The sequence below is a fragment of the Oncorhynchus nerka genome, linkage group LG12, assembly GCF_034236695.1.
Source record: "Oncorhynchus nerka isolate Pitt River linkage group LG12, Oner_Uvic_2.0, whole genome shotgun sequence".
NCBI lineage: Eukaryota > Metazoa > Chordata > Actinopteri > Salmoniformes > Salmonidae > Oncorhynchus > Oncorhynchus nerka.
In genome coordinates this window covers 36,214,345-36,241,100 of record NC_088407.1, presented here as the reverse complement: position 1 = coordinate 36,241,100, position 26,756 = coordinate 36,214,345, and the positions used below count along the sequence as shown (strand labels likewise).

The 26,756-nt window shown below is 44.4% G+C and overlaps 1 protein-coding gene across 5 annotated transcripts in view; it reads left to right on the top strand.

Moving 5' to 3' along the window:
* The window catches only part of LOC115139084 (VPS10 domain-containing receptor SorCS2-like), a 347,718-nt gene extending 323,623 nt beyond the window's left edge, over positions 1-24,095 (top strand). Inside the window, exons 15-27 of one of the 5 annotated variants that reach the window (XM_065025556.1) lie at positions 1,955-2,075; positions 2,757-2,890; positions 3,421-3,549; positions 3,772-3,943; positions 6,184-6,504; positions 6,914-7,037; positions 7,798-7,910; positions 8,207-8,329; positions 8,444-8,543; positions 8,681-8,722; positions 19,745-19,847; positions 20,510-20,667; positions 21,038-24,095. In XM_065025556.1, the coding sequence (XP_064881628.1) occupies positions 1,955-2,075; positions 2,757-2,890; positions 3,421-3,549; positions 3,772-3,943; positions 6,184-6,504; positions 6,914-7,037; positions 7,798-7,910; positions 8,207-8,329; positions 8,444-8,543; positions 8,681-8,722; positions 19,745-19,847; positions 20,510-20,667; positions 21,038-21,102 (1,705 nt within the window). In that variant the 3' untranslated portion in view covers positions 21,103-24,095. Of the gene's footprint in view, positions 1-1,954; positions 2,076-2,756; positions 2,891-3,420; positions 3,550-3,771; positions 3,944-6,183; positions 6,505-6,913; positions 7,038-7,797; positions 7,911-8,206; positions 8,330-8,443; positions 8,544-8,680; positions 8,723-19,744; positions 19,848-20,464; positions 20,668-21,037 lie in introns of all 5 variants that reach the window. The other 4 variants (XM_065025554.1, XM_065025553.1, XM_065025557.1 and 1 more) reach the window with 4 other exon arrangements.
* Positions 24,096-26,756: the final 2,661 nt, after the last annotated feature.

The following is a 26,756-nucleotide window of genomic DNA, read 5'->3' as shown; positions in this document are numbered from 1 at the left end:
AAACCATCTCAATTTGGTTGAGGTCGGGGGATTGTGTAGGCCAGGTCATCTGAATAAATCACAGACAGTGTCACCCGCAAAGCTCCCCCACACCATAACACCTCATCCTCCATGCTTTACGGTGGGAAATACACATGCGAAGATCATCCGTTCACCCACAAAGACACTGCGGTTGGAACCAAAAATCTCCAATTTGGACTACAGACCAAAGGACAAATTTCCACCGGTCTAATGTCCATTGCTCGTGTTTCTTGGCCCAAGCACGTCTCTTCTTATTGGTGCCCTTTAGTAGTGGTTTCTTTGTGTAACAATGCACGCTTACAGTCATGAAGCAAGTTCAGGGAGTGAATACATTTAATTAATAAATGAACAAAACAAACACAAGCAGCGCACCGACATGAAACAGCGACAATGACGACTGGAGAAAAAAACAAAGGGAGTGACATGTAAAGGGCAGGTAATCAAGGAGGTGATGGAGTCCAGGTGAGTGTCATTATGCGCGTAACGCTGGTGAGAGGTTGCGCCCTAACAAGCAGCCTGGTGACCTAGAGGGAGCACACGTGACAGTACCCCATCCCGACGTGCGGCACTAGCCGCAGGACGCCGACCAAGATGATGATCCCGGGGACCAGGAGCGGACCGGTCACCTCTGCTAAGGCGCGGGAACCTGTCGATCCAGCTGAGGTGTGAGAGCATGACGACCTTGAGCACCAGAGAGAGAGCATACGTGACAGTACACCCTCCCCGGCGCGTTCAGCTCCAGCCGTAGGATGCCAACCACAGGGACGATCCCGGGGATCCAGAGTGGACCGGTCGCCTCCGCAGAAACCTGGCGAACCGGCTGAGGAGTGAGAGCCTGATGTGTCGGCTGAAACCTCCCGGTTGCCTCGGTTGAGGCACGGGAACCTGTTCACCCAGCTTAGGCATGGAAGAGTAATGAACCCGTTGAGGTATGGGAGCCTACAAACCGGCTGAGGCTTCCCAGGTAGCTCCTCTCCAAACACCGGACCCAACATCACCCCCAACACACACAAAAAAACACCCCCTGATGCTTTCCTTTGTTGAGTCGTCATTCTGTAACGATGTACGTCGAGTGTCAGGAAGCATGTTCAGGGAGTGAATACATTTAACAAAACAAGAAACACAAACAGCGCACCGACATGAAACAGCAACAATGACGACTTGGGAAGAAACCAAAGGGAGGGACATATAAAGGGCAGGTAATCAAGGAGGTGATGGTATACGCCCTAACGAACAGCCAGGTGACCTAGAGGCCCGGAGAGGGAGCACACGTGACACTTTGCAGCAATTGAGGGCCGGATTCCCACAGTCTCCTCTGAACAACTCTGTGAAGCATGTATTTGGGCTGCAATTTCTGAGGCTGGTAACTCTAATGAACTTGTCCTCTGCAGCAGAGGTAACTCTGGGTCTTCCTTTCCTGTGGCGGTCCGAATGAGAGCCAGTTTCATCATAGCGCTTGATGGTTTTTGCGACTGCACTTGAAGAAACTTTCAAAGTTCTTGAAATGTTCCGTATTGACTGACCTTTATGTCTTAAAGTAATGATGGACTGTGGTTTCTCTTTTGCTTATTATTGTGCAAAGCTGTCGTCAAGGCAAAGGGTGGCTATTTGAAGAATATCAAATATAAATATATTTAGATTTGTTTAACACTTTTTTGGTTACTACATGATTCCATACAGTATGTGTTATTTCATAGTTCTGATGTCTTTACTATTATTCTACAATGTGGAAAATGATTAAAAAAATTAAGAAAAACCCTTGAATGAGTAGTTGTGTCCAAACTTTTGACTGGTACTGTATATATATTTATATTTATTTATATATCATTATTATTCATATTTTTTTGTTATACTATTTTGATATTGATTACTGCACTTCACTGTGCATGTGACAATATAAATGTATCTCTCTCCCTCTTATATCTCTCTGCAGGGTGTTTGGTCACATCAGTTACCGGTCAGACTGGGAGCTTGTCAAGGTGGACTTCAGACAGTCATTCCCCAGACAGTGTACTGAGGCCGACTACGACTCCTGGAAACTCACTGACCTGAAGGTACCCAACACACACACACACATTCCCATGTCTGCCTGTGCCATTAAACCCCTACAACTCATCCAGAACGCCGCAGCCCGTCTGGTGTTCAACCTTCCCAAGTTCTCTCACGTCACCCCGCTCCTCCGCTCTCTCCACTGGCTTCCAGTTGAAGCTCGCATCCGCTACAAGACCATGGTGCTTGCCTACGGAGCTGTGAGGGGAACGGCACCTCAGTACCTCCAGGCTCTGATCAGGCCCTACACCCAAACAAGGGCACTGCGTTCATCCACCTCTGGCCTGCTCGCCTCCCTACCACTGAGGAAGTACAGTTCCCGCGCAGCCCAGTCAAAACTGTTCGCTGCTCTGGCCCCCCAATGGTGGAACAAACTCCCTCACGACGCCAGGACAGCGGAGTCAATCACCACCTTCCGGAGACACCTGAAACCCCACCTCTTTCAGGAATACCTAGGATAGGATAAAGTAATCCTTCTCACCCCCCCCTTAAAAGATTTAGATGCACTATTGTAAAGTGGCTGTTCCACTGGATGTCTTAAGGTGAACGCACCAATTTGTAAGTCGCTCTGGATAAGAGCGTCTGCTAAATGACTTAAATGTAATGTAAATGTATGTCTTTGTAAATATCTTGCGTTTATCCTACACTTTTACAATCAGCTAATGTATACTTTTGGCCCGCATCAGGGAGAGAAGTGCATCATGGGTCAGGAGAGGAGTTTTAGGAAGAGGAAGGACACCGCATTCTGCATCAAGGGGAAGAGCTACACCTCCGCCCTCACTACCAAGACCTGCCAGTGCTCCGAGAAAGACTTCAACTGGTGAGACACCACAGCAAAACCAGAACACTCTAATGCAATAGAATATACTTCAGATAAAGACTTAATAAATAAATGATAAGGGTCACTGTCAGGGTTAGGGTTTGATTCCTTTTGTCTTCAGGAGATGGATTGAAAATCCAGTACAAGCATTTTCAATGAGGATCCTCTTTAATTTTACAACACTGTTCTTGATAAGATGATAAGAATGACATTGACCCTAAAGCTTGATTGATTCACAACAAACAGAATCAATCAATGCTGTGTGTCGACTCTAGGCGATTGATATTGACCCTATTATGTGAAGCCTGTTGGGCGTCTTTGTTGTTGGTGTCTATCGATCATTGAGGTCATGAATTGTATTTGCTCTTTGCCCTTTGTCTGCACCCTAGATGGAGCTTACCCTTAGGCACTGTTCTAGGATATTTCCCCCTCTTCCAATCCTAACCTTAACCATTAGTGGGAGAAACACAAGAAAATATCGTAGATCAGTGCCTCGGGGGTAACGTTCTCCTCTTTCTCTGTGTGTTTAGTGACTATGGGTTTGAGCGTGCCCAGAGCCTGAAGACCGAGGGAGATAGATGCTTTGCTGACTTCTGGCACGACCCAGACTCGCCACCTGACGACTGCCATCTGGGACATGACTTCGAGTCCAGCACAGGGTGAGGGTTAATAGAATGCACAAAACACAAACACACATATACACACACACAAACACGCACATGCTGCCTCTCACCACTCTCCCTCTCCCTACCTCATCTCATTAAAAAAGGCATCATTATTCTTTTAGTACTCTAGTCTCTATGCCTTACCTTAAACTACACCTGCCCCATCACAAGTCCCCCTGTTTTCTGACATTGGTACGGCCCTGTGCTGTGTTGCAGGTACAGGAAGGTTGTGTCCAACATGTGTGAGGGGGGAGTAAACAAGCAGCAGAGCGCCAAGCAGCACACCTGTCCTCTGCTGCCTCCCAGAGGCCTCCAGCTGGGTATAAAGGGGCAGATACTGGCTGTGGCGCCTGGTGATGACATCACTTTCATCGTCCACCAGGAACAGGTATGGATGACTTAAGTCAGAGTTTAGAGCAGCATAGGGAGTCTCAAAAAACCACAGGGGTGCGGTAGTTGTGTGTGGCTGTTCAAATCAAATCAAATCAATCAAATCAGAGTAGATGTGTGTGTTTTTGTGTCTTTGCCTGTGTGATTGTGATAATAGCTAGCTAAGAAATAACCCCTGTTTTCCGAATGCAAGTTCAAAACGACTCACGTACGACTCCTATGAGACAGAAGTTATAACTGCAACCTATCAAATACACTTGTTGAAATAGAGCAGTGTCAAACTCATTCCATAGAGGGCCTAATGTCAGCAAGGGGGTTATACTACAAAGCAAGCTAGTCCTACTCAGGTTTTTCTAAAACTCGCCAGCTTCAGTTAGCTCCACATTCCAGCTCCGGCTTCAATCCAAACTACAAGGGTGAATATTGCTTGTCCGCCTCCCGCTAACTCTAGCAGGCTTGTAACTGCGCTTGCATGTCGCACAAGGGTAGTCAATCACCAAACTCTTCATTGAGACAATGCTGAAACATCAATCCAGTCAGTGCCATTTTTTTGTTGTATTTGTGCTGAAATCAAAATTAAAGAAAAAGTTATCTTGCAAATTCATCAGGATATTGTGTGAAATAGACTTTTAGTGCCGTCTTTATTTTATTACTTTGGTGTGGTTATTAAAACAGTAGTAATACCGACCTGACCACATTACACATTTGGTAATGACAAATGCATTTCAAACCTCACACACAGCCAAACTTTTTTATGACTTAATCAAATAATTTTATCGATAGGTGTGGGAAAAAAAGGTACTCGTGCATTAAGACTTCTTAGGGCTAGGCCCCTTTTTTCTCCACTACCTGTCTGAATGACGTGCCCAAAGTAAACTGCCTGTAGCTCAGGCCCCGAAGCCATGATATGCATATAATTGGTACCATTGGAAAGAAAACACTTTGAAGTTTGTAGAAATGTTAAGATAATGTAGGATAATATAACACAATAGATATGGTAGGAGAAAATCCAAAGAAAAACCAACCAGAATCCTTTTTTTTGAGAGAGACCATCCTCTTAGAAATGCAAGAGTAAGGTCATATTGACAATTTGCTCTCTGGATGCAATTCCTATGGCTTCCACTGTGTGTCATCAGTCTATGTTCAAGGTTTCAGGCTTGTAACTTCCAAAAATAATAAGAAATATCAGTTTTAGCAGAAGGACACAGTCTTGGAAATTCGTGTTGGCGCGCGCTACGGAGACATTACGCACCTGCTAAAATCGGTTTCCTATTGAACATACTTCTTTCCGTAATAAATATTATAGTTTGGTTACATTTTAGGGTATCTGAGGAGTAAATACATATTTTGACTTGTTGTAGCAAAGTTTAGGGGTAGATTTTTGGATTCCTTTCTCTGCACGTTGAACGAGTGGATTACTCAAATTGATGGTGCCAACTAAACAGACTTTTAGGGATAAAGAAGGATTTTATCGAACAAAACAACACTACATGTTATAGCTGGGACCGTTTGGATGACAAATCAGAGGAAGATTTTCAAAAAGTAATTGAATATATCGTTAAACCTGTGCTGGTGGAAAAATATTTTGATGTGGGGCGCCGTCCAAAAACAATCGCATGGCATGCTTTCGCTGTAATAGCTACTGTAAATCGGACAGTGGAGTTATATTAACAAGAAATTAAGCTTTCAGACGATATAAGACACTTATATGTACATAAATGTTTAAAATCCATAATATTAATAAAATGTTTATTGAGTTGTCTTCCTCAAATGAAGTGGATGATGAAGCAATCTTTTTTGCGAGAGGGAGGGAATCTGATTTCATTGGTCCTCAACTCGCAGCTCAGACACTCAATTCAGGTTAACTCTGAGTTGGCCTGCACTGGAGCAGGTTAAGTCTGAAGGGTTCTTTGCCATAGAAATGTACCTGGCTAGAAGGTGAGGCACTCTCGTGGTACTGGTTATCTCAACTTGAACTCAGAGTTGACCAAAGTTACTTCGCTATTACCTCAAACTACATTCGTAGTATATATATTTCAATTAAGGCCTCGACAACCAGGTGAAGGGAGTTCCTTTACTAGTCAGTGACCTTAATTCATCAATCAAGTCCAGCAAAAACATGCAGACACTCGGCCCTCCGTGGAATGAGTTTGACGCGAAAAATAGAGCATTCGTTTTTATCCCATTTATCAGCCCAATTCAGTGACATTCTCCTCCTGTACCTCCTCCCTCACTCAGGGTGACACCAGCAACACTAAATACCAGGTGGACCTGGGTGACGGGGTGAGGGCCATCTACCAGAACCTGACAGTGACAGACGAGCCCATCCAGCACCGCTACGAACAGCTGGGGGTCTACCGTGTCACTGTCAAGGCCGAGAACATGGCCGGACACGACCAGGCCACCATGTACATCCAGGTCACAGCCCCTCTACAGGAAGTTCACCTGGAAGTAGTTCCCATTGCCGGGGTTAACCAGGAAGTCAACCTGACAGCTGTGGTGCTTCCTTCAGAGGCCAACCTGACTGTCTTCTACTGGTGGATAGGAGACAACCTACAGGTAATGTATACTGACCAGAGGAGGCTGGTGGAATGAGCTCATTGTAATGGCTGGAATGGAATAATCAAATACATCAAACACAAGGAAGCCACGTTTGACTCCGTTCCATCAATCCAACCCAGCCATTACCGTGAGCCCTTCCTCCTATAGCTCCTCCCACCAGCTTCCTCTGACACACACGCACAAACACACAGGCACATTCTACCGTTAATTCATACTGACACACACACAACCCACAGGTAATACACTTTAAATGCAGATTTATGGAAACTAATGTTCAAAAGGTGACCTGAGCCATATGCAACCACTGTCTTTTTGTGATGCTAACAGTGCTAAAGCTAATGTTGAGAGTTTATAAATGATTTGGGGAAATGATGAATGAATACATTCACTGTGTGTCTCCATGCAGCCCAAGCTGTCCCTGGAGAATAGTCTGATAACGCGGTTCCCTGCGGAAGGAGAGGTGTCTGTCACTGTCCAGGCCTCTAATGGACGCTCCATGGTGCAGGACACCAAGACAGTCCGCATCTACGGTGAGAGAGAGGGGACATTGCAGTGCTGATGAGTACTTATATATGACGTTATTTGTGAGCTGTACATCAACTATTTATGATGTTATCGTATGAGGCAATAGTTTTATTCTAGATGATATAGCTCTAGTTGTTTGGTTGTGTCTCTGTGTCTCTCCATGACCTCATGTGTTGCCGTTGTGTAACTGTGTCCCTGGTGTTTTCCATGACCTCATGTGTTGCTGTTGTGTAACTGTGTCCCTGGTGTTTTCCATGACCTCATGTGTTGCTGTTGTGTAACTGTGTCCCTGGTGTTTTCCATGACCTCATGTGTTGCTGTTGTGTAACTGTGTCCCTGGTGTTTTCCATGACCTCATGTGTTGCTGTTGTGTAACTGTGTCCCTGGTGTTTTCCATGACCTCATGTGTTGCTGTTGTGTAACTGTGTCCCTGCTGTTTTCCATGACCTCATGTGTTGCCGTTGTGTAACTGTGTCACGGATAATGATGTCATCTTAACAAATCTAGATGAGTTTAATTTATTCATGAGAGAATGCTAACTGAGCAGAACAGTACTGTATTATCTTACCCCTTGAGACCTGATGGTACAGAATAAACATACTGCAGAAGAAGTGAATGTAGGATTGTGAGGAACTGTTGACTTATTCTAAATCATCTTGACGATAGAAATGGATAGGGTATAATTAAAATCGATATTTTTTTGTTCATTTGAATGCCGTAACCCAAAATGGCTGCCGACTTCCTGTGTGTTCTGTCCAATCCCAGACCTTTTCCAGGTCATCCCTCTGGCCTTCAGCAGTAACCTGGACCTCCTCAACCCCAACATTCCAGAGTGGAGGGAGGACGTGGGTCAGGTGGTCACCAGGATTCTGGCCAAGGTGGGTCTACTGTACTCACCTCATACATGACCTGATGCTATAACATAACAGGACCAGTCTATTCCTTAGGATACATAATGATAGCATCTGCATTGGCCTCAATATGTTTTGGTTAAATTATTCTATTTGATATAGACATGACAGGCACGTTTAGTATAGTTATGAAATGGGAGAAAACATTTGGCGATGGAGGGACTACCTGAATCAAAAAAAAAAAATGCTCATGTCGTAGAAACATGGGATACATGTCCGATAAGTTGAAGATGACGTTTCTGACCATGACCTTTGACCCCCAGATCACAGGTGTCCCCCAGGAGTCCCTGGTAACCATGGTGAAGCCGGGCCTGCCCACCACAGCCGAGCTGTACATTCTCCCACCAGAGAGCAAGCCTGCTAAGAGGAGTGTATTTGTGGATAAGGTACACTATCAAACAGACACACTACCTAACTCATTGGCATTGTTGGACTCATTCATATTGGTAGAAATTGAATTGTGTGAATTTTAATGGTTGTGTTTTACATTTTTTCCACAGCGTATCCCTGCCATTAAGCAGGCCTTCAATGAGAACAACGTTAGCTTCATCGTACGAGGAGGTCTACAGGTGTTGGTGACCTTAGCTGATCCTAACGCAGGTAACCTTTCCCATTACTGTAATCATGTCTTTGTGATGTTGTAAATATGATTTTATAATAGTTATGTTCTCCAATATTATTTCATGTAATGTTGACTTTGAATCGATAATTTAGTTTTTAATCAATCTATTTCAAAGGACTAGTAGCTAATGACTCGTCCCTGAGAGCGACGGAGATCGGTGCGTTAGTCGCCCCACACAATCTTGTATTAGCTTTCCTTCCTGCTTTCTCAAAAGGAGTCTATTTCCTTTTGATCTCCTCAAATCTGATTGGGCTTCTGTTTTTGTTACCTTCTCTCTGCTCTGCTTTCAGTGTTATTTCCATAATTTCTTACCTACTAAATTGCTAAACTGTTAGATACACTACATGACCAAAAGTATGTGGACACCTGCACACCGAACATTTCATCTCATAAGCCGCCTCCAATGTCATTTTAGAGAATTTGGCAGTACGTCAACCGAACCTCACAACTTCAGACCGCGTGTGTGGCATCGTATGGGCGAGCGGTTTGCTGATGTCAACGTTGTGAACAGAGCGCCCCATGATGGCGGTGGGGTTATGGTATGGACAGGCATAAGCTACTCACAACGAACATAATTGCATTTTTATCAATGGCACTTTGAATGCACAGAGATGCCGTGACGAGATCCTGAGACCAATTGTTATCAAGGCTCAGGCTAAGACCCAGATGCAGACACAGGAGGTGGATAGCACGAGTCTCAGTGTTCATTATAGAACAAGGGTCAGGTAAAAAGTAAGTCAAGGCAGGCCAAGAGTCAAGCATCAAGGTCAGGACGGGCAGAAAGGTCAGAAATGGGAAGACTAGGAAAAACAAACTAGAGCACAGGAAACACGGGAATACGCTGGTAGGACTTGACGAGACGAACTGGCAACAGACAAACAGAATAAGCAGGTATAAATACAAGAGATAATGAGGGGAGATCGGAGAACACCAGCTGTTCCGGACGACTGTGTGATCACGCTCTCCGTAACAGATGTCAGCAAGGCGTTATCCTGGCAGAAATTCTTACACATGGACACTCAAAGTCAATCTTGAATTAATCATTGTTTATTTGTCGGCCCCCGCTGGAGAGGTTCCAACAAACTTAATGCACCATAGTGAATGTCTGTCAGAAGCTCTGTCTGGGCAGTCCCAGCAGTTGTCTTTGTATATGGCTATACACAGACAAGTTATATTTACATATACAGTGGGGCAAAAAAGTATTTAGTCAGCCACCAATTGTGCAAGTTCTCCCACTTAAAAAGATGAGAGGCCTGTAATTTCCATCATAGGTACACTTCAACTATGACAGACAAAATGAGAAAAAAAATCCATAAAATCACATTGTAATTTATTTATTTGCAAATTATGGTGGAAAATAAGTATTTGGTCACCTACAAACAAGCAAGATTTCTGGCTCTCACAGACCTGTAACTTCTTCTTTAAGAGGCTCCTCTGTCCTCCACTCGTTACCTGTATTAATGGCACCTGTTTGAACTTATCAGTATAAAAGACACCTGTCCACAACCTCAAACAGTCACACTCCAAACTCCACTATGGCCAAGACCAAAGAGCTGTCAAAGGACACCAGAAACAAAATTGTAGACCTGCCCCAGGCTGAGAAGACTGAATCTGCAATAGGTAAGCAGCTTGGTTTGAAGAAATCAACTGTGGGAGAAATTATTAGGAAATGGAAGACATACAAGACCACTGATAATCTCCCTCGATCTGGGGCTCCAGGCAAGATCTCACCCTGTGGGGTCAAAATGATCACAAGAACGGTGAGCAAAAATCCCAAAACCACACGGAGGAATCTAGTGAATGACCTGTAGAGAGCTGGGACCAAAGTAACAAAGCCTACCATCAGTAACACACTACGCCGCCAGGGACTCAAATCCTGCAGTGCCAGATGTGTCCCCCTGCTTAAGCCAGTACATGTCCAGGCCCGTCTGAAGTTTGCTAGAGAGCATTTGGATGATCCAGAAGAAGATTGGGAGAATGTCATATGGTCAGATGAAACCAAAATATAACTTTTTGATAAAAACTCAACTCGGCGTGTTTGGAGAACAAAGAATGCTGAGTTGCATCCAAAGAACACCATACCTACTGTGAAGCATGGAGGTGGAAACATCATGCTTTGGGGCTGTTTTTCTGCAAAGGGACCAGGACGACTGATCCGTGTAAAGGAAAGAATGAATGGGGCCATGTATCGTGAGGTTTTGAGTGAAAACCTCCTTCCATCAGCAAGGGCATTGAAGATGAAACGTGGCTGGGTCTTTCAGCATGACAATGATCCCAAACACACCGCCCGGGAAACGAAGGAGTGGCTTCGTAAGAAGCATTTCAAGGTCCTGGAGTGGCCTAGCCAGTCTCCAGATCTTAACCCATAGAAAATCTTTGGAGGGAGTTGAAAGTCTGTGTTGCCCAGCAACAGCCCCAAAACATCACTGCTCTAGAGGAGATCTGCATGGAGGAATGGGCCAAAATACCAGCAACAGTGTGTGAAAACCTTGTGAAGACTATTGACCAAATACTTATTTTCCACCATAATTTGCAAATAAATAAATTTAAAATCCTACAATGTGATTTTCTGGATTTTTTTCCCTCATTTTGTCTGTCATAGTTGAAGTGTACCTATGATGAAAATTACAGGCCTCTCTCATCTTTTTAAGTGGGAGAACTTGCACAATTGGTGGCTGACTAAATACTTTTTTGCCCCACTGTATTTACATATATTTTCATTAATCATTACAGTTTTGTTTCATTCATGTGACTGACCAATAGTGGCTCATAACATGTGACAGACCAATAGCTCACGAGGCTTCTTCGCTCCAAGCTGAGACCTTGAAACTGAGATATCTTTAGTTCGTTCTTAAAACAAGGTCTGGGCATACTGCCAAATGGCAGCTACTGATTTGTACTGTCAGCCACTTGCATGAATACAGAAATTGGTTTATAGAACAGCACATGAGTAGAACATAGAAATTAGTTATAAGAAAATCACAAAAATTTCAATTCCATTACATCCATCCTCTTATCACTTGTGTGATAATGATCATTCCATTTTAATGTAAGCATTTAGATTTGAGCTTTTATATCAAAATATTCTATACTATTAAAGTTTAAATCTATTAAATCAACACAGGGAGAGGAAAAAACAGACACTTCCTCATTTCAAACCCTTCATTCTGGGTTGTACAATCCACTTAGCATGGTAATACTATAATCATAATAAAGGTTATACTTTATTAATGGAAGTTAGTATCAAAAATACACACATACCAAGAGATCTGTAGATTCATAGGTGAATAAATCTCTCAATGTTAACCATTGTTTCAATATGTCTTACCACAATCGGGTTGCATTGACAAATGTTTTTAACTAACTGTCCCTGGGACATCAACCTAGTCAACATATAAAACCCAGTTGTTTAGACATTCTGTTAAGACCTTCAAAAGGTTGGTGCTTGCTCATCAGCTCATTGTTTCACATGATGTTAACAGGTTAAGGGTATAGATGGCCTTACCCTCAACTTGTTAAAAGAAAACAACCTTCAATCAGTACTGATCCTCTGTATCTACAGGGGGAAATGGGAGCAGAGGAGCTCATTAGAGAGGAGGAGGAGGAGCTCATTAGAGAGGAGGAGCTCATTAGAGAGGAGGAGGAGGAGCTCATTAGAGAGGAGGAGCTCATTAGAGAGGAGGAGCTCATTAGAGAGGAGGAGGAGGAGCTCATTAGTTTTACCATCTTCTGGAGGAGCAGAAAACATGATAGCTGCTGAAATCTTGTCAGCCAGAGAGGCACAGATTGCCTTCCAGCATTTTAATAACATTTCACAGGAAAGAGAACACATGTTATAACAGTTTCACACCAACCTTGCTAAGAATGAGATTGAGGCATGGTTAGCCCAAGCTACAATCTTGTGGCTCTCCTCACATTTTAACCCAAATGTAGAAATGCAGTCCTTAGTGCTTCACGTTGATTCGATCACTTTAATTTAAGACCCTCAACTTAGCACACACCGACACTCGCAGAATGTACTTTTACATTGACATTATTTTTCTAGCATGAACTTTTCTCATCATTTGATGTAATGACAGATTGGTATCTCAATGCATTCTTGGTCTAAATTACAATAAATGTCGCAGTGTGCAGACCTCCACAATCAACCTAATACCCCAAATAAACAATTTTGGATAAGCCTAAATGAATTACGTGAATGACCCTTGATAATGTCTCTCACCTTACAATCCATTTTGTCTTTGTCCATTTTCCTACCAGTACACCAGCAGCATGAGAGAAGTTTGGACTGGATCTCTCTCTCTCCATGCTCACTGCACATGGACCTATGTCACACTCTTGAGAGAAAAAGCATGAGCGAAAAGGCAGTTGATAGCTTCTGGATGCTGTGTACAGGTTGCTGGCTCGGACTCCGGTCTCACGGTAGAAGTGGTAAAGGACCGTACTGAAAACCATTTTCGCAATTGTCGGCCGGTTAGAGGGGGTGTGGAGGTTCACAACTGCTCAACATCTGACCGTAAGGCGCTACAGAGGGTAGTGCTTATGGCCCAGTACATCACTGGGGCCAAGCTTCCTACCATCCAGTACCTATATACCATGTGGTGTCAGAGGAAGGCTCCAGTCACCCAAGTCCCAAGTCATAGACTGTTCTCTCTGCTACCGCAAGGCAAGCAGTACCGGAGCGCCATATCTAGGACCAAAAGGCTCCTTAATAGCTTCTACCCCCAAGCCATAAGTGCTTAACAATTAATCAGATGGCCACCCAGACTATTTACATTGACACACCCCCCTCCCTTTGTTTTTACACTGCTGCTACTCGCTGTTTATTATCTATGCAGTGTCACTTTACCCCTACCTACATGTACAAAATAACTTGACTAACCTGTACTTCCGCACATTTACTCGGTACTGGTACACCCTGTATATTGCGTTACTTTTTTATTTTACTATTTTGTCTTCAGTTTATTTAGTAAATATTTTCTTAACTCTTTCTTGAACTGCATTTTTGGTTATGGGATTGTAAGTAAGTATTTCACGGTAAGGTCTACACCTGTTGTATTCGGAGCATGTGACAAATACTATTTTATTTGTATACGGAGGTTGCGGGGCAACAGAAGACAAACAGCAGAGGGGCTAAGGATTTTAGAGATGGGGAAAGGGCCGATGAAATGGGGGGAAAGTTTACGGGACTCCACCTGGAGGGGCAGGTCCTGAGTGGAAAGCCATGCCTTCTGCCTGAGCCGTTAGCGGGGAGCAGGGGTCCAGCGCCAATCCGCCTGTTGCCGATACCTGGATGTGGTCTTCAGAAGAGCGGCCCGGGCTTTTTTCTAGGTACGGAGACAGCGGCGGACGAACATCTGGGCAGAGGGTATGCTGACTTCGTCCTCTTGCTCAGGGAAGCGTGGGGGCTGATATTCCAAGGAACACTTGAAAGGCGAGAGACCAGTGGCCGAGCTGGGAAGGGTGTTACAGGCGTATTCCACCCACATGAGTTGCTGGCTCCAGGTGGTGGGGATGGCGGAGACGAGGCAACAAAGAGCCGTCTCCGGGTCCTGATTGGCTCGCTCCGATTGGCACTTAGATTGGGGGTGAAAACCAGAAGACAGGCTGTCTGACTGCCCAATGAGGGTGAAGAATGCCTTCCAGCGGACGAGAACTGAGGACCACAATCGGAGACCATGTCAACCGAAGTCCATGGATCCGGAAGAGGTGCTGCACCATGATCTGAGCCGTCTCCTTGGCTGAGGGTAACTTAGGAAGGGGAATGAAATGGGCATCTTTAGAACACGATCCAGACAGTGGTGGATAGGCTGTGTTGCTATCTGACAGAGGAAGACCAGTAACAAAGTCCACGGATATATGGGACCAGGGCCGGTGAGGGACAGGGAGTGGTTGTTGAAGAAGGCCAGCCGGAGCTTGCCGCGGAGTGTTATTTTGTGCACACACAGAGCAGGTGGTGACGGATGAGGAAACTTCAGGAACCATGGAAGGCCAACAAAAGTGTTGTTGGATGAAAGCCAGGGTCCGACTGGAATCTGGATGGCAGGTCAGTCTCGGGGAATGTGCCAATTCCAGGACCGGGGAACGGGCAGAGTTTGGGACAAACTTCCAGTTAGCCGTACAGTTGGGAACACTGTGCCTTAAGGACCAGGCTCTCTATAGCCCTTGACGAGTGCAGACGCTAGGCAGGAGGTAGGGACCCTGGTCTCAGGGTCAGACTGAGTAGCAGCGGGGGCTATACAAATGTGAGAGTGTCAGGCTCCACATTCTTGGACCCCGGGCGGTAGGAGTGAAATTTAAACGGGTGAATGACAGGGCCCCAAGAAGCCTGCCTAGAGTTGAGGCGCTTGGCGGTGAGAAGATATTCCAGGTTCTTATGGTCAGCCCACCAACTTATGGTCAGTCCACACTAAGAATGGGTGTTCCGCTATCCCTCCAATCAGTGCCTCCACTCCTCCAACGCCATCTTGACGGCGAGGAGTTCTCGATTTCCCACATCATAGTTCCTCTCAACATGGGTAAGATGATGAGAGAGAAAAGCGCAGGGGTGCAGAACGCTGGGTCAGGACGGCCGCCACTCCAACATCCGAGGCATCGACGGGACGGTTCCGAATGGATTAAGATGGGGGCTGTCGTGAATTGATGTTTGAGGTCAGAGAATTCCCAGTCAGCTGCTGAAGACCATGTGAATGGAACCTTGGGAGAGGTGAGTGCTGCGAGGAGGGAAGCCAGGGTGCTGTAACCCCGGATTAAGCGGTTGTAGAAGTTCGCAAAACTCAGGAATTGTTGCAGCTGCACTCTGAATGTGGGTTGAGGACAATCCACCACCGCTCTCACCTTGTCTAATCCATCTGTATATTTCCTGCAGCGATGACATATCCTAGCAAGGAGATGGTTGTGCGATGGAATTCACACTTCTCTGCGTTAACGAAAGCTGGTTCTCGCTGAAGGACCTGTTGGACGTGGACGACGTGCTCTTGAGCCAAATGAGAAAAGACAAGGATGACGTCGAGGTAGATAAACACGAACCGGTTCAGCATGTTGACCAGGGTCTGGAACACAGCAGGAGCGTTGGTCAGTCTGAATGGCATAACCAAGTACTCATAGTGCACGCGAGCCGTGTTAAAGGTTGTCTTTCACTCGTCTCCTTCCCGTATCCAGATGGTAAGCATTCCGAAAGTCCAACTTAGAGAAGATGGTCACTCCCTTAAGAGGATCAAAAGCAGAGGAGATGAGTGGTAGAGGGTAACGTTTTTTTAACCGGTAGTCGATACACAGGCGCAGGGTTTGGTCCTTCTCCACAAAAAAGAACCCTGCGCTGGCGGGAGAGGCAGATGGACGAACATTCCCTGCAGCGAGAGAGTTCTCAATATACTCCTCCATAGCCTTGGTTTCCGGACACGACAGGGAGTAAGCCACTCCCGAGGTGGTGTAGTGCCCGGGAGATGGTCAATGGCGCAGTCGCAGGGTCGATGCGAAGGGAGAGACGTATTGCTGGCCTTGTTGAAGACCTCTTGGAGGTCCAGGTACTCCGCGAGAATGGCGGTTAGATCTGAGGCTTCTCCCAAGCCTGCAGGAAGATGTCCTGGGGCAGGCTGTGCTGACTTATTACACTTTACATGGCAGAACGGGGTCCAATCCACGATAGAACCAGCAGCCCAGTCAGTCATGGGATGGTGCATCTGGAGCCATGAATACCCCAAAACCACAGGTACATGGGGGGATTCTATGAGCAGGAACTACATACACTTACTGTGATTTCCTGATACTTGTAGGTTGATAGGAACCATATTACCAATAGAGAGCCCATCCAGCACTCTGATGTCCATGGGAATGGAGAGGGGTTGAGTGGAGATTCCCAGCTCCGACACCAAGATAGCTTCAATAAAGCTCTCATCAGCCCTAGAGTCAATGAGCACCCGGAAAGATTTGACATGGTCAACCCACAACAGAGTGGCATGGAAAGGGGTAGGAGTAAGGGGAGATTGGAAAATCCCTGTATGGCTCACCAGACGCTACCTACTGGTGAGCCTGGTCTTTTTAATGGACAGGTGGAAATATAATGTCCTGTAGTCCCTCAATACATACAGATCCTGGTGCTCAACCTGAATAAATGTTCATCCGGAGACAATCTAGCCCTTCCCAGTAGCTTGGTCTCTGGAGGAGGTGAGTCAACCGCCCTCAGTGATACGGGCACTCGGGTGACCTCGGATTCTCTCGGTAAGGTGGACGTCGGGAACTTCCGGGATTCCGCGGAGGCGAGGTGGGAGCAGTGGATGAGCGAGTGTGACCGGGAACAAATCTCCTCTCCCTCCTACATTCCCGTAGCCGCCCATCGATCCGTAATGTCAAGGCGATGAGGGAGTCGAGGTCCATGGGACGCTCCCGGGCTGCGAACTTGCTCTAACCTCCTCCGATAATACGTGAAGCAATATGTCGAAAAGGATTTCCAGGTTCCAGGCACTCTCAACTACCAACGTGTGAAAATCCACCGCATAGTCTACCACACTACGGGAGTCTTGACGTAGTTGGAGCAGCTTACGAGCAGGCTCTCTCCCGGACAACGGAGAATCAAACACTTTTCGTCCCTCTGTCACAAACTCCTCAAGACTGAGGCAAACGGTGGACTCCCACACTGCCGTAGCCCAGGCAAGTCAAGTGCCCTCTTGGACATCAGAAGGTATGCTATCTTGGAGTGGTCGAGGGGAAAGAAGAAGGCTGCAGCTCGAATATGAGGGAGCACTGGGCAAGAAAAGCCCGGCAGGTTCCAGAATCTCCAATGTAGCACTCCGGAGGAGGTAAGCGAGGTTCTCAGGACACCGGGGTAGGCTGGGAAGAAGCGTTGCTGCTGGCGGGGTTGCTGAGAGTCTGGGGAATTACTTTTATGGCTTGCTGCCTAGTAGGGAATCTGCAGTGTATATTGAATGCATGGTCATGGCGTTCTGCCGGGGTATGGAGTCCCTCCATAAGGCTTTGCAGTAACTCCTTGTAAGCTATTATCTGATGGTAGCACAACAGTAAACAAAGAGGGTAGCATATTTCAACCCTGCAGGCGCTACAGAAAAATGCAGAAATAAAATATAAAACATGCCTTACCTTTGATGAGCTTCTTTTGTTGGCACTCCAATATGTCCTATAAACATCACAATTGGTCGTTTTGTTCGATTAATTCCGTCCATATATCCAAAATGTCAATTGATTTGGCCCGTTTGATCCAGAAAAAAACTGCTTCCAAAATACGCAACGTCACTACAAAATATTTCAAAAGTTGCCTATAAACTTTGCCAAAATATTTCAAACTACTTTTGTAATACAACTTTGGGTATTTTTAAACATTAATAATCAATCAAATTGAAGACGGGTCTATCTGTGTTCAATACAGGAACACAACAAACCAAGCTACTTTTCAAGTCTTGCGCAACTCTCAACAGTGTTACGCAGTTCCTAGATGCCCAGACTTCTTCATTGCACAATGGAATAACCTCAACCAAATTCCAAAGACTGGTGACATCCAGTGGAAGCGGTAGGAACTGAAAGCAAAGAAATATCGTTTGCCAATGAGAACTTAATGGACAGAGACCTAAAAAAATAAAAAATAATCTGAATGGTTAGTCCTCGGGGTTTTGCCTGCTACATAAGTTCTGTTATACTCACAGACATGATTCAAACAGTTCCAGAAACTTCAGAATGTTTTATATCCAAATATACTAATACTATGCATATCTTTATATTCCTGGCATGAGTAGCAGGAAGTTGAAATTGGGCACGCCATTTATCCAAAAGTGAAAATGCTGCCCCCTATACCCTACGAAGTTAATTATTCCACGGCCTGCATACTCACCAGACATGTTACATGTTGCATTTATATTTTTGGACTTTGGAACATTGCTGTGTGGACTTGCTTCCATTCAGCCACAAAAGCATTAGTGAGGTCGGGCACTGATGTTGAGCGATTAGGCTTGGCTCGAAGTTGGCGTTCAAATTCATCCCAAAGGTGTTCGATAGGGTTGAGATCAGGGCTCTGTGCAGGCCAGTCAAGATGTTCCACACCGATCTCGACAAACCATTTCTGTATGGACCTCATTTTGTGAATGGGGGTATTGTCATGCTGAAACAAGGAAAAGGCCTTCCCCAAACTGTTGCCACAAAGTTGGAAGCACAGAATCATCTAGAATGTCATTGTATGCTGTAGCGTTAAGATTTCCCTTTACTGGAAGTAAGGGGCCTTGTCTAAACCATGAAAACAGCCCCTAACCATTATTCCTCCTCCACCAAACTTTACAGTTGGCACTATGCATTCGGGCAGGTAGCATTCTCCTGGCATCCGCCAAACCCAGATTCGTCCGTCGGACTGCCAGATGGTAAAGCGTGATTCATCATTCCAGAGAACGCGTTGCCACTGCTCCAAAGTCCAATGGCTGCTCGGCCATGGAAACCCATTTCATAAAGCAGGGCAGAAATTTGACGAACTGACTTATTGGAAAGGTGGCATCCTATGACGGTGTCATGTTGAAAGTCACTGAGCTCTTCAGTAAGGCCATTCTACTGCCAATGTTTGTATATGGAGGTTGCATGGCTTTTATACACCTGTCAGCAACAGGTGTGGCTGAAATACCCGAATCCACTAATTTGAAAGGGTGTCCACATACTTTTGTATATATTGTGTATTTTCGTAATATCTACCATAGGTAAACAATATGTTCGAATGAGGTCTAATCTATTCCATTTGCTTTTAAACTTACTCTATATTTTCTTGCACAGTTGCGTGCAGATCTCTTTTCCAGACTGTGCTAAACCTTGAGGTGTGGTATGTGTGTGTGTGTGTGTTAAACACTGTGTGTGGTGTTTATCAAAGCAGAGTGGAATGGACTGTTTGCAGTGAGATGTGTATGTATTCTGTTGGGTTTATTGTGACATGCCAGCTATACTCTTGTTTCAGTGTCTTAGTTGGCCACATCCATAGCAGGTGTGTGTAGGCAGACTGTGTGTGTGTTACCTACCCTGTGTATCTGTGTACTGTTCATTTCCCATCTGATGTGTGTTGTCTATCCTTGTGTGCAGGGTGTGTATGTGCCATATCATAATGTGTGTGTGTGTGTGTGTGTGTGTGTGTGTGTGTGTGTGTGTGTGTGTGTGTGTGTGTGTGTGTGTGTGTGTGTGTGTATTGTTCCCCCTGCAGGTTCTCAGGGTGGAGTGGCAGGTCCAGGTGTCTGGGCTCTGGCTGTCATCTTCCTCATCAGCGTCATCGCTACTGGATCCTTCATCCTCTACAAGTTCAAGAGGTGGGTATGATAGACTCACATATATCAGATATTCACTGGGCACTAGACACACATAGTTAAGATTTTGCAGTTGACCAATTATTTGTAATTATGTTCCCGCCCCCCTGACCATCCACTCAAGAAAAAAGTCGGCCCCCGGCTGAATCTAGTTTCATCAGTTCATGATCCCTGGCCAAGAGCATGTGGTCAGGAAAAATTCCCGAAGCTAAAACAATAATGTCCTTTGGTATACGCTTTTATCGTGAAATAGTTAATATACTGCATGTTGCCCATGTGGGAATCAAACCCCCAATTATGGTGTTGCATTAACCATGCTTCAACCATCAGAATCAGTCATCCTCTGAAGCATTGCATGACCACAGATGAAAACATAACTGCATGTATGAAGATACAGTAGGTGAATACATTATTGATTCAGTATAGATGTACTAGAATACATAAATGCATGTACTTGATGAATTTAGAATGTAGATGAATGAATATGTTGTGCATGATTTGTCTTTTCACGAGTCCCACCAATAGCACTTCCTTTGCATCCGATGCACAAAGTCCTCAATCTGTCACTCATTAACATGAACTACAACCACAACCTCTCATCAAAACTACAAATCCCACAGTCCTTGGCTTAGGACTGAGGATGCCTATCCTCCACTATTTTTCAGAAAGCTGCCTGGCCGAAATGTGTATGCCCAGATGCACAACGAGAAGGAGCAGGAGATGACCAGCCCTGTCAATCACAGCGAGGACACGCAGCACATCATCCAGGGGGAGGAGTTTATCGACGACGATCTGGACTCGCAGACTCTAGGTAACGCAGGAGGTAGCCCCGCCTTCCGTTCCCTTATAAGGACTAATCCCTACTACTACTAACAGAAAAGCCTGCTACTACTCACAAGCCCATGCAGCTAACGCAAGGTATTAGTTATTTGCAAAAGTATTTTCTTTAATCTAATGCTACTAACTCCAGAACAATATTGTGAATTAAAGGTTAATTTAAGCATTGTAATTCTTATATTAATAAAATAGTTACATTTTAAAAGTTAGAGTTTGGCTAAAAGATGACCCTTGAGATGATCAAGGATATTGTGCTTTAATGTTGCAAGATAAAGAAGCATGTGGGATTTTCCAGTTTAAAACCAACTGACCCTCAGCACTAGTCTCACCCACTTATTCTCTCTCCTTGTTGCTAGGTAACCACTCGGGTGTGGTGCTGAGCATCAACTCCAGAGAGCTGCACAGCTACCTGACCAGCTGATGGCTGAACAAGGACACACTAACCAGCTAGCCATGCTAAAGAGCTAGCCATGCTAACGAGCACAGGGAACTCTACTCTGCCTTCCTTCTCTGTCTCTCTGTCTGACCAACCAATCCACCACTCCCCTTACAGAGGAAGAGAAACCACCATAGTACTACAGTCTAGCAGTACTCTCTCTCTCTCTCTCCTCTCTCCTTTTTCTCCATGGCCCCTCGCTCCCTTGTTACGGCTCTCGCTCTTGCCACTGGACCAGAGGGACACTTACTGTATCCTCCATTCTGCTTCTCCCTCAATCCCTCTATCCCCCCCTCCACTGCGTTACTGTAACATCAGGGGTGTGGGCTAACTCTGCTTTTTACCCAGTGTTCTTTGCACCCAGTGTCCGTTGCACCCTGTGTCGTGTTTGCTCGGTGTGTTCTCATTGGTTAAACCCCGCAGAGACTGATTGGACGCCACCCAGTGAGGATGGACAGTTCCGGTGACATCACAGAGAGGAAGCCCCACCCACTGGCCTGCTATTTAAAACGCTCTGTACTGTAAGACTCATCTTTTCACTGACTGTTTTCACACACTAGGTAGTTCCCAGATATCATAGTACACTAGTAGAAGAAGGATAGCGGGGTACACAATATGACCAAAACAGAGCCATGCAATGACCAGGCCATAGCTGTGAAAAGTACATCATTCTCACACACAGTTTGGGTACTGTGGTTTAGTAGTGGAGAAAAGAGAGGTAAATGTTATTAATAGCTTTGTTTACAACTCTGGGGGATCCTACAAAATGAAGAGAAGGTTTTTAGGAGAATATTATTTGTATTTTTTTAAACAATCCCATAATTTACAATTGACGCCATCTCTGTTTCTCTCTCTCACTTAAATGCAATAATACTCTTTCTCAGGAAAGAATTAGATGAAATGCCCCCTTTAAATCTGCAGGGTTGTTATATGAAGGATAGGGTGTGGAAAGGGAGCAGTCTGAACCAATAATGTACATAAACCCTGGATTGCTGATGCAATGTATTGGCCATTGAGAGGCTTTGAAGCCACCGGTCGGCCATATTGGCACTCCCCAGTAGGAGCAGTCTTCCATAGGAATTAATGGAATTCTACAGTATCTCAATTAAATGTTTCAAGGCCAAAATTACATGTATTTAAGTATTTTTTTGTTGTTGTAGAGGGGAGAGTAAAATTTAGTAACACAAAAATATATATACTTTAAGGGAAATGTTTATATATTTATATATATTTGAATGTTTAGCTCACATAATATAATTTAAAAGTATGCTTTAATGTGTCTGGAATAAAATACGTCTGACAAAAACAAATGTAGACATTAATAAATGCATTTCTATAGCTTCCAAAACATTTTTTTACACTGGTGGGGGAGTGCCAAGATGGAGGCACAGTGGCGTCAACACAGCGCCCCAGAATCAGTCATCTAGTGTATATATAAATCATTGGTCTGAACTGAGGCAATGTTGCGTTCATGAAAATAATGCAATTACACAAATAGGCACTAAGGGGTGGTGTTGCACTGTTTATAAATCCCAGATACAGGTATTTCAGAGTCGAGCTAACATGAAGCATGTGGGAAAATCCTCATTCATTCACCATTATTTACATACAGTCCTTGTTGAAACGGTCTCCATTTGTCATACAGCAATGTATAACAATGCTCTATAATAATGAAATGTCATTTTGATGTTTTATGGTACTTGATTACTAGGTGAGGTTAAAGGAGTGACACTTTGTATGGTGTTTGATATTTTAGCAAAGCTACAGCATGTCACGTCCCTGGTTAAAAGAAAAAGTAATCGTTTGTCCCACCGTGCCTAAAAAGACGCAGACTCCTCTGCTCTATGACATTTCCTTTGCATTTCCTCTACTTATTTATTTACTAATAACAATTTGACCGCGCCACCAAGTTAACCCCCGGGTCAGAGGTCAACGTGAGTTCATTTCCCCAGAGACTAAGGTCGTCGTCATGGAGATAACGGTGTGGCTGTCGTTATATGAGCCTATATTAGGCAGAGTTAGCAGTGGTATGGTGGTAGGTCTCCTATATAATTTGGTTTGTGTACATAGATGTTTATATGAAAAACCTCCCACTGTATATAGTCACTTGAGTGTAGGTATTTTACACTAATATGAAAACACACACGTCTTTTTGGATGCCCCCTTCACTGAATCCCCCATCACAGTAAAATGACACAGGGAGCTTTCTCATTACCCATTGCTTGCTTCTCGTTTATCAGCATTATTTCTGTGTATAGCGAAGTATCAGACTTTTATAGGTAGGCTACTTTTTGTTGTATCCATTGTTTAACTGGAAAGGATCTCTCACGATCAAATCTACACCCTTCACTTCTGCACTCGTGCTATTGCATTTGGGATACATTTTGTTTAATTCCTGTAAAAACGTGAAGTAAATCTTAGTCAGTAGCTTTCCTTCCCATTGCACATTTCCCAAGACATTTCATTTACACCAACGATGTAGTCTTGAGGGAGTGCAGTCCAGGGAGAAGTGTACTTCACATATTGGGGCCATATGATGGGGTTGTCTCGATTGAGGCAGAGTACACGTCTTAGTGACAAATGCTGAGAGTCAATCTCAAGCTTCCCAGTGAGTCAGTTACATTCATGATAATGTAGGCCTATCTGATACGAACAGACGGTACACCGCACTGGACTATTCGATTTGATTCTCTGTTCTTCATCTTTTGTACATATATATATGCTCATAATTGGCTTGTTCTTAGTTTTCTAGTGACGTCTGTTATTATTCCCCCCCCCCCTCCGTGGGGATCAAGAGAATCCAACATATTTCTGAAGGAGATTCACTGTTGTTGACAGACTATGTGTGATTGACCGCAGTTGTATTAATATTTTTGGGTTTGTTTGATTTTTGGTCAATTAAAAATGTGTTGAAGTCCTCAACAGAAAGTGTATCGCACTTAACCTGCATTCTGGAATAAATCACTCCCCTAACTGTACGTGTTTGTTGTCGTAATTGTAAGTCGCTCTGGATAAGAGCGTCTGCTAAATGACTTAAATGTAATGTAATGTAAATGTAATTTGATCGGTTCCATAAAGATTTGACTTCTTCAAAGGCTGGACGATCAGTTGACTCAGCCGTGCCAGCTCTGGAATAGAGCAAGTACATGGAATGGCTGGGGGTTTGAGAAATTCTGTTTGAAACCTATCCAACTTGCAGTAAATATGCACTTAAATGACACACATGGAAATTAGACTAACAATCCTGCTGTTCCCAATATCTTGCACATTGCAACAGATCGATTGGAATGCTCAAATCAAACTTTACTGAAGGGGTTTCATCAAGTGAATGGCAAACACGTCACCAACAACGAGCAGAGTGGATGGGTTAATGGCTAATGGGTTTGAGCCACATCTCTTCAATGAGCCTTTGCAGACCTGTCGATGTGGAGCACATGAAGACAAGCATTTCAAGTATGAAGGAGTTGGTGGCACAGGGTTGTGGGTTAGAACCAAGGTATTGCAGTTGGATGTCATGGCAGTTGGTGGAATGTGACAACTGATGGGGGTTAAAAGCTTGAACCGACAACCCTGTGCTTACTGGGGAGAGAACTTCTGGGTAAGAACTTTACACCAGACTCCTTTACTTCTCATTGTATTTATTTAACGAGGCAAGTCAGTTAAGAACAAATTCTTAGGTACAATGACGGCCTGCACCGGCGATGCTGGGCCAATTGTGCACCACCCCATGGGACTCCCAATCGTGATGTGATTCAGCCTGGATTTGAACCAGAGACTGTAGTGACACCTCTTGCACGGAGATAGACTGCTGCACCGCTCTGGAGCGCATCAGCAGTTTCGGAAAATTTCAGAAATGTACACTAAAGGTCAAGAGTTTAACCTCAGAGCCATTGCCCCCTGTCATCCCCCATTGCTTCAGACCCATCCAGATGAATCCGAACAAACGAGCCAATCAGCAGGAGAGAAAGAGTTCGCAGATCTAGTTCTAACATTTTACATATCTAAAACAAGTGACAGAGAATTCGGATCTAATGCAACCATCACTATGATTTCTCAGATTCTTGGGTTTATTCCTGCATTGATGTGTATGGTATGGTTTCACCTGCTAGCAGGTAATATTGCTAGATCATGTTTTGAACAACTGTTTTCTCATATACTGTATCTTGGGTAATTTCTTTCAATGCTTTGCTCTTTGAGAATATACGGAATAACATTTTCATGAAGGTTTTAAGATTCATTTGGTCTGACTACACATCTAACCCAACACCAATAAATAAGAAAAGAGGACATTTGGAAAGAAGTTTATTGCTTTTATTTACAGCCGTTCGTCACCGAGTTGGCAACTGTCAAAAGAAGTACAATGGAGTAGAAAAGTCTAAGGTGCAAAACAAACAATGTTGCTGTTTCTCCCCTACTCCCTCTGCCCACACCCCCCCCCAATCTCCCCTCCCGCAATGTGGGTTCACATTTTCTCACTGACGTATCTCTTGTCCCATTTCAGTTTTGAAGGTGTTTATACAAAGGTAGGCTTTCAAAATGGATTAGACGCTTAACTTGTCCTCCTCTCCCTCATCTCGTGGTGACTATGACTAGCTCTAGCTTGCCATCTAGTGGGACTTTGGCCGCGATTCAATCCCATGGCAGGTTATAGACATTGTGGCTTTTAAAGGGGTAGTTCACCCAAATTACAAAATGACACATTGATTTCTTTACACGGTAAGCAGTCTATGTACAATGTGTGACAGCAATCCAAGCTTTGGGTTTAGTTTCCCTGGCAGTGGCTGGTTCCGTTTCCAAATGCTAACGTTTTAGCATTTCTGGTACAAATCCCATTCAAGTCATGGGACCGATATCAGAATTTTTCGCATCATGTTCAAATCATCAATAACTGACGTTTGGTGAGCTTCACAATAACATGTAGATACTTTTGGATGATGCACGGACAATGCTAATATTGGTCCCATGGCTTCAATGGGATTTGTGCCACAAATGCTAAAACGTTAGCATTTCGAAACAGTGCCAGCGAAACTAATCCAAAGCATGGATTTCTGTCATACCTTTGTCCATAGACTGCCTACACGGTAAGGAATATGTCAATATGTCATTTTGTGTAAACCATCCCTTTAAAGGCAATGTTCTCAGGTTTGCGGAGATCCCATACGCGGTAAATGCTGCTTATATATGCGATCGGATTTGAATCCCGGCATCAATCTAACAGAATGGAAAAGCTATACAAATATTTACACTCTGATAACTTGAGAAACCTCCATTGGTGGCCATTTTTGCTATGCACAGCCTCATATTCCAACCAAATACACCATAAACCAGCCATTTTAAAAGGTAAACGCGCCTTTGAGTAAATGGTAAAAGCTTGTTTGCAGTAGTACATCAACATGCTACTTCTCACTCCTACAAAGCACAGTGGTTAGGTTACACTGAGCTGTGTGGATATGACAGTATTTGCAGTGTACTGTAGAGGTGGTAAAAGCCTTACCAAAAGCACCATTAGAAATAAATGACATAATAAATGACACACATAATGTGTGTGCTTGTGTGTTCACGTGCGCGTGCCTATGTGGTGTGTATGAGCTGAAACGTATTGCTACAGTAGAAGTTGGAAGTTCAAGAATCCACAACTA